This window comes from Gekko japonicus, unplaced genomic scaffold, assembly GCF_001447785.1.
Source record: "Gekko japonicus isolate JY-2015 unplaced genomic scaffold, Gekko_japonicus_V1.1 scaffold5298, whole genome shotgun sequence".
NCBI lineage: Eukaryota > Metazoa > Chordata > Lepidosauria > Squamata > Gekkonidae > Gekko > Gekko japonicus.
In genome coordinates, this window is record NW_015159875.1 from 28861 (window position 1) to 36953 (window position 8093).

Here is an 8093-nt window from a genome sequence, read left to right on the forward strand (position 1 = left end):
TTTTCTATACCTGTTTGTGCCTTTCCTAACCTGCGGTATATATGTTTTCTGAGCTTCTAGGATCGTAGTTTTAAATAGTTTCCAAGCTTCCCCAATGGTTTTGACCCTCAACACTTCAATGCCTAACCCACCAGGCCTCCCCACCAGAGCAGTCACCTAAACTTAGTGGGGGAACCCCCCCCCTCCTGGAAGCCACGATTCAGCCGCTGCCCCACCCCAGGAGGCAGGGGGCGGGCTGGGGAAGGAGGCCCAGCATAGGGCAGCCCAGGAGGACCCCCCCCAGACCAGTCACACACACGCAAACACACACACACTAAAGAATCCTCTCTCACTGCCCTTTCCAAGTGGCGCTTGCCAGTTCCCATCGTAAAAACCCACTCGGGAAGTGCCCTGAAAGTGGATTCTTTAGTGTGACCACAGCCGCGCGCACTCAATGGGGGGGTCACCCTCCCCCCCCAGACCCGTAAGGGACGCCACGGTTCAGCCTCTGCCCCACCCCGAGGAGGCCGGGAGGCGGGCTGGGGAAGGACTCCACCCCACCCACCCCTCCTCCCACAACAACAACGTCGGAGACTTTACACACATACACCCCACCCCCAATCGGGGCGCTGCTGCCGGGACCACCCGAGTCCTGGCTTTGTAGGGAGCCGCAGCGAAGGAGACCACCCCACCTCACCCTCTCTCCGGGGTCGTGGAGGGGGCGGCTTCCTCCTGCAGCCCTCCCCTTTCCTGACTTAGTCGTCCAATCCCCCCCCTTCCGGGAGGGAGACGGAATGGGGGGCGCCCCACTGGGATGGTGGGATTGCCAACCTCTAGGGAGGGCCTGGAGATCTGCTCAAATAACCGCGGGTCAGCTACTGGATGACCTTGGGCAAGCCATAGCTCTGACAAGAGCTGTCCTTGAAAAAGAGCAGTTTCTGTCAGGAGCTCTCTCAGCCCCACCTGCCTCACAGGAGGGTGTCTCTTGTGGGGAGGGGGAGGGAGAGGAGTTTGTCAGCCACTGGGAGACTCCTTGGGGGGGATAGTGAAGGGCCATGGGGTATGAATCCAGTCTCCTCTTCTTCTTCTTCACACTCCCTCAGTGGAGCAGGCTTCCTCGGGAGGAGGTGGTGGGCTCTCCTCCTCTGGAGGTTTCCCGACAGCGGCTCGGCCATGCAAATTCTGTGAAGTTAGGCAGACAAGGAGAGGGAGGCGGCAGGGAGGGGTCGCCTCAGTGATTCGTTCTCGGGGCCCTTTCTTACACGCCCAGGACAAGGCTGGTGGCCACTTTGGGGCCAGGATGCAATTCCCCCCCCCAGGCCAGTTTGGCTGGGGGTCCTTGTTTTTTTTTTTTCCATTTTCTATCTTCTGGCCATGGAGCAGGGGTCAGTGTGTGTGTGTGTGGGGGGGGGAGGTATCTGTGAATTTCCTGCCTTGTGCAAGGGGGGGGTTGGACTAGGTGACCCCAGAGGTCCCTTCCAACTCTAGGAGTCCATGGTTCCTGGGGAGGGAGGAGAGGGGCTGGGCCTGTGACATCATCACCAGCTCCAGCCAATCGGTGGCATCCGCACCTGGCCCAGCCTGCAGACAGGTATTTCCACCACTTGGCCCTGCAGACCGAAGATCCTCTTTTGAGATCAGCCGGCCCCCTCCTCTGTCTCTGTGGGAGCAGGAAAGGTTGGGCCAAGGGCCTGGTTGCTTTCTTGGAAGAAGCTGCAAAGAGAGGAGGCAAAGTTGCGTAAACGGAGCCGCTGTTGAACCAGTGAACCAGACAGAAGACCCTCAGAGAGTTTTATCTTTAATTGGAGAAAAAATAGCTCTTTATTAGACGAGACGTTAAAAATACAAGCATATCAAACTTAATTCTCTGGCTACTGGAAAAAAACAAGTGCCAAAATGTTCAAACCTCCTTCCATTTCTCAACAATAACATAATAGGAAAACTTCCTGAAACAATATCTGAAAGCTGGCTTGCTTTAAATTTCACCTACAAACCCAGGACAGAGAGACATGAATTTCACACAATCTTGTCTAAGAGTGCTCTCTAGAGAAATCTGATTCACTTATCACATTTTTATCGAAAAATAGGAGTCTTATTACCTATGTCTCTTCTAACTTAAACACGTGAAACTCATCTAGATGAATGGTGTGTTCTTACTATTGATGAAATAATCCAATTGGTGCATCTAAGAATACATACAATATATTCTGAAGCAAGATTAGAAGGCCAAATGTAGCTCTTAATTTGTTCTCTGATGCTGACTGAATCTCTTTCCACACTCTGAACATTCAAACGGTTTCTCCCCTGTATGGGTTCTTTGATGCTTCAGCAGATGGCCACTGCGACTGAATCTCTTCCCACACTCTGAGCATTCAAAAGGTTTTTCCCCTGTATGGGTTCTCTGATGCTGTTGAAGACTTCCACTGTCACTGAAACTCTTTCCACACTCTGAACATTCAAAAGGTTTCTCCCCTGTGTGGGTTCTCTGATGCCGTTGAAGATTGCTACTCCGACTGAATCTCTTTCCACATTCTGAACATTCAAAAGGTTTCTCCCCTGTGTGGGTTCTCTGATGATGTCGAAGATTGCCACTCTGACTGAATCTCTTTCCACATTCTGAACATTCAAAAGGTTTTTCCCCTGAGTGGGTTCTTTGATGTCGTTGAAGAGTGCCACTCTCACTGAATCTCTTTCCACACTCAGAGCATTCAAAAGGTTTCTCCCCTGTGTGGGTTCTCTGATGCCGTTGAAGACTTCGACTGTCACTGAAACCCTTTCCACACTGAAAGCATTCAAAAAGTGTCTCCCTTGTGTGGGTTCTCTGGTGCCGTTGAAGATGGCCTCTCTGACTGAATCTCTTTCCACACTCTGAACATTCAAAAGGTTTCTCCCCTGTGTGGGTCCTTCGGTGCAGTTGAAGAATGCCACTCTGACTGAACCTCTTTCGAGACTTCGACCATCCAAACAGTTTCTCCCCTCTGTGTATTCTTTGGTGCACAAGGAGCTGTGATGTATTTCTAAAGTACTTTCCACACTGAATGGATGTAGTTTCCTTCATTATCCTCTGCTTTGGAAAATGTACATTATGCTTTCTTCCATCTCGTTTCTCGACCGTACGGCTGCCTTTCTTTCTCTTAGATCCACCTTGATCCCTCCCGTTTTCTTTCAAGTCTTCATTTTTAAATCTATCTTGCAATTGCTGATCAAATTCCTCACGCTTCTCATTCCTCTGTTCATCTTCTGCTGGATAAAGAGAGAGAGCCCATGAACACCTGGGAGGGCAGGTAAGGTCCAAAGGCATCTATGTCACTGCAGGAGGACAGGACTGATCACCCTTCGGCCTCCTCCAGCTTGGCTGATCTTAACCACCCCTCCACACCTAACCCCAGAATATTTGTATTTAAGGATAACTCACCCCCCTGAAGAGCCAGAAGTCTCTGAGCCTGCCTGTTTCCCTTGACATAACTGTGGAGGATACTCACTCTCAGCTAGCTCACTCGGGAAGGAAATATGCTCTTGGGATCCTGTTGAACTCTCCAGCCTTTCTTAGGATTCAAGGCCATTGTCTGTCTCCACCGTAGCCGATGTTTTATTTTTAAATCCCTAATATTTTACATCCCTAATATGTATTTTTAAATGGTGCCTGCTTTACTTGTCTGCACTCTCCTCGTGAACCCACTGAACTGGTTTCCGCTCAGGTACAAGGAGTGGTGACCCAGGGGGACCCGGGGGGCTTTGGTTCTTGACAGGATCCTGGGCAAGGACACACACAGATGAACACAAGGAGCTGCCGTCTACTGAATCAGACCTTTGGCCCACTGTCTACTCAGTCCGGCAGCAGCTCTCCGGGGACTCAGGCAGAGGTCTTTCACATCACCTCCTACCTTGTCCTTTTAACTGGAGGTGCTGCCAGGGTTTGAACCTGAGACCTTCTGCATGCCAAGCAGGTGCTCTGCCGGTGAGCCACACCCCCTCCCCAAGTACTGGGACAGGCCTTAAAACGCTGTATTGCTATTTAATATTTTGATTCATGCCTCCTCACAATGGCAGCAATTCGCACCTTTGGCACCTGTGAAAGATCCTTACCCAGAAAGGCCACGTTCCCATAGTTCTCCCGCATGACGTCCCTGTACAGAGCTCTTTGTCCTGGATCCAGCAGGGCCCACTCTGCCACAGTGAAATACACGGCTACCTCCTCAAAGGAAAAGGGGCCCTGGAAGAAAAAGCAGATTCCCTCGTCAAGAGATCATGCCAGGCAGAGACTGCACACGGGAAGGGAGTCGTCTGGGAAGGTACAGGATGTATGGGCACGGAATGGGTAAAGGGAGAGGTGTTAAGAAGATCTCGCTGGGTAAGGAGGGAGGGATCTCTCAACCCGACACCTTGTAGAGACTGCAGAAGAAGCCCCCTGAGAAAGGAGGAGGGACCCAGGCTGTCCCCCCCCCCTCCAATCCTCATCTCCCCTACCTGGACTGGAGGGGCAGCAGCCGTTTCAACACCTCTGAAAAGACGACGGCTCAACGGCATCTCTTCACTGCCTGCTCCTGAAGCAAAGGAGGGAGAGAGGGAGTTTGCCTGCTTGTTCTCTGCTTCACACACACCCTTCCCAGGGTTGTGAAGCCTCGCCCTGTGTACACTCAACCCATTGTAAAACACATTTTATACTCAATTCTGGGAAAGGCAGAAGTGAAGGACCAGGTATCTATGAGCCTTTGGGATTGTAAATGCTGCCAACAGGGCTCCATGTAACAGTGCAGAGATTTTTATCTCAGTGCAGGGCGACAGCGGGGGGGGGGGAGGGTTCCTTCTCCCAGGGTGGTTCCCACCCTCCCGGCACCTGCTGGCCCCACACACCCAGTTCCAACGGCAATGTGAGAAGGTGTAAGAGCCGACCCACCTGTGTCGGCCGGGTGCCATGAGCTGGGACACACAACTGCTGTTCAAGACCCACTGCCCTTCCCTGCCACATCAAGAGTTTCGCTTGCCCCTTCACCGGACTCTCGGTTACTATTCAAAGCCAGTGTTTTCTGCAGAAAAGCATCCCTTCCTTTGTCTACCTGCTTTTGTGGCTTTTCTTTCCTTGATTGCACGGTGTCACGTTCTGTGCTGTAAATGTACTCCTTAGTTTAAGAGGGCAGATTTTTACTTCATACATCATGGAAACCACGCTGTTCACGAACACCCACATGTCAGTGAAGGCTCTTTTCAGGCACTCCACTCAAACACACGCGAGTGAACACCTGTGCTGTGGAGCATCGGCCTTGGTGGCACCTGCCTTTGTGGCTGCCTTTCAGCCTGTGTCTGTTTATCAGCCAAAACGCGGCAGAGGCCTTAAATCATTCACTCAAAGGATCTGCCATCTTGAAGCAGACGGAAGTTTCCCCACATGGTCACATTTTTGCAAGAGTGGAACTTAAAAGGGGGGGGAAATCACACCGAGACATGCAGGAGCAAGACTGCAAGTGACGATGAAAAGCAAACAAACACTGAAAGCAGGCGGAAGAACTGGGCAGAGAAACAGGTGAGTTTTCGTGTGTCTACGGCTGCCTGATTTTTATATTTCTACTTTAAAATACTCAAAATTCTTGCATTTATTTTTCCCCAGTGGTCCTTGTTTTTGCAAAAGTTACAATTTTTCATTCCCACTGATTTCAATAGAACATTACGGCAGAAAAACCAGCGCGCCTGAGGCATTTCTGAAAAAGCAGCCTGGAATGGCGGTTTGGTTCCTCTCCCATAAGGCTCTGCAGGCTTAGCTGCTGTCATCTCTCAAAGCCTCTCTCTAGCCTGGCCAGGCCCTCTGCTTCCAATAAGGTCGCAATAAAGTCTAAACTCTGAGTTTGTCTACTAAAGGCTCTTCGATATGACATTTCTGACTCTTTGGCTGCAATAAAATAAAGTCTTAAAAACGTACAAGATCATGCCAAATAACTACAGAGTCATACTGCCAAGAGGGATTTTTGATGCTTGTAAACCTGATATCCTTGGGGCCTGGAGCAACCAAAAGGTGTTGCGCCCCTGACCATAGTGCTCTTGGTGGAACATATGGGGAAAGGCGGTCCCTTAGGTACGCCCCTCCCCAAAGTTCCTGGGGGTGTCAGGCCATAACCTGCCACCCCCTCCCCTGGCACCCTGTTTCCCACAGCGGCCCTCCAGAGGCCCCTTTAAGGACGGGCACAGAAGCCAAATTTCCCATGATTACTGGCCCCTCTAGGAACTGGTTCTCAGAGCTCTGCTGCCCCGGAAGGTGGAGGCTTTTCCCTTTTGAGCCACCTTCAGTTCCTCTTCTGGAAGGAAGGTGAGATGTGAACATTTTAATTAATAGGTAGAATTGCCCTCTGTGAGTTTGTCTAATCACCTTTTACAGGCATCACAATTCCTGGACATTAAGTGCTGCAAATTAACTCTGTGTTGTGTGAAAAAGTATTTTCTACCCACCAAATTCACTGGGTGCCCCAATTGCATCCAGGCACGACAGGCCCTTACCACAGGAGAGGGCATCCTGGGCACGCTCCACAGCCTGCGCCCCCTGCCCTTGCTCCAAGGAAGCTCCTTCCGCCTCAGGGACTGTGGCTTCCTTCTTCAGGGATGGTGCCCACATCTGAAACAGCAGGGAGGGAGAGGGGTAAGAGGTGGAATGGAAAAGAGGCCAAGGAATGGATCCTGCCCCACTCCCAGACTCTGCACCCTTCCATCAGCAGACCTGGTGAGTTCTCTGGAGGGATCAGGAATTCTCCAGTAGAAGAGGTTGCTGAAGTAGGCCATTAAACCTCCCACTTGGGTGATTCACACTTGGACAAATATCTCCCAGGGAAATTTGAAGATAAGGCCAGATATCCTTGCTTGAATTGGGCATATCTCTGGAGGGAACCCCCCTCACCTGTCCTGCCTGCCTCTTCTCCACGGCCTGACTCAGGAGGAAGCCTTCGGCCAGGGCCACCGCCTGGGAACTGGTCTCCGGCCCGCATCCTCTGACCCAGCCCTGCATTTCCTGGGGCAGGAGAGTCAGGAACTGCTCCAGGATCACCAGGTCCAGGATCTGCTTCTTGGTGCGCCTCTCCGGCTCCAGCCAGTGGCTGCAAAGTCCGTGGAGCTGGCTGAAGACCTCTCGGGGCTCGTCGGCCTCATGGTAGCAGAATTGCCGGAAGCGTCGGCAACGGACGTCTGAGACTGCAGTAAGCTGATAACTGATCTCTGGCCTTGGGCTTTCCCAGGATTCAACACCACTCCCAGCTTGGTTGGGATGGGGGTCTTTCTTCGCTGTCCTGCCAGTTCCAGGTCCTTCTGGGTTCTGATGTTCCATCTCTTTCTCTCGGGTCACCTCTGACTGTGTAAAGATGCCTTCAGTCACTTGGCTATGAAGAGAGGCTTCTCTCTGGGGGGGGGAGAAGGAGAGACACAGAGAGTCACATGGGAAATCAAAGAGAATGGAGACGCACCTCTAAACATCACAGACCTTCATATGCTCAGGAGACACGTGAGAATCGCTTTGGTGGACCAGAACAAAAGGGCTTATTGTGGTTTGTAGACAGGGCTTAATATCATTTTTCTATATTACAAGCCAAGCTATTTGAGATGTACCTCCATGATTCTTTGGGAAAGTTAAGTATCTCTGTTTGGCTCATGAAGTGTTGGGTGGGAAGGAGAGGTTGCCAACTCTAGGTGAGGAAATTCCTAGAGACTGGAGGGGATGGAGCCTGGGGAGGGTGCGGAGGGGAGGGACTTCAGAGGGGCAGATAGCCCTCTCAGACCAGCCATTTATTCCTTGGGAAGTAGGCTCACCAACCTCCAGGTGGGGGCTGGAGATCACCCAGAATGACAACTGATCTCATGGTGACAGAGAATGGTTCCCCTGGAGAGAACAGCTGCTATGGAGGGTGGACTCTACAGCACTGTCCCCTGCTGAGGTTGCTTTCCCCCCCCAAACCTCACCCTCCGAAGGCTCCACCCCCCAATTTCCAGGGGTTTCCCAACTTGGATCTGGCAATCCTCAGCGGGAACTGATCTCGAGCTGGAAGACCCCTCAAGATTCCAGGGGATCGCCAGGCCCACCCTAGAGGTTGGCAGCCCTAGAAGGACAGGAGGAAACAAGAAAAGGGGGAGGGGCTATGGGA

General features: G+C 51.8%; 1 protein-coding gene across 1 annotated transcript in view; it reads right to left on the bottom strand.

Annotated features, from left to right (window-relative positions):
* Window positions 1-2218: 2218 nt before the first annotated feature.
* LOC107107864 (oocyte zinc finger protein XlCOF6-like) overlaps window positions 2219-8093 on the bottom strand; it is a 21895-nt gene continuing 16020 nt past the window's right edge. The window contains exons 3-4 of the mRNA XM_015408223.1: window positions 7308-7320; window positions 2219-2732 (exon numbers count right to left, since the gene is read on the bottom strand). Of these exons, the coding sequence (XP_015263709.1) occupies window positions 2219-2732; window positions 7308-7320 (527 nt within the window). The remainder of the gene's footprint in view (window positions 2733-7307; window positions 7321-8093) is intronic.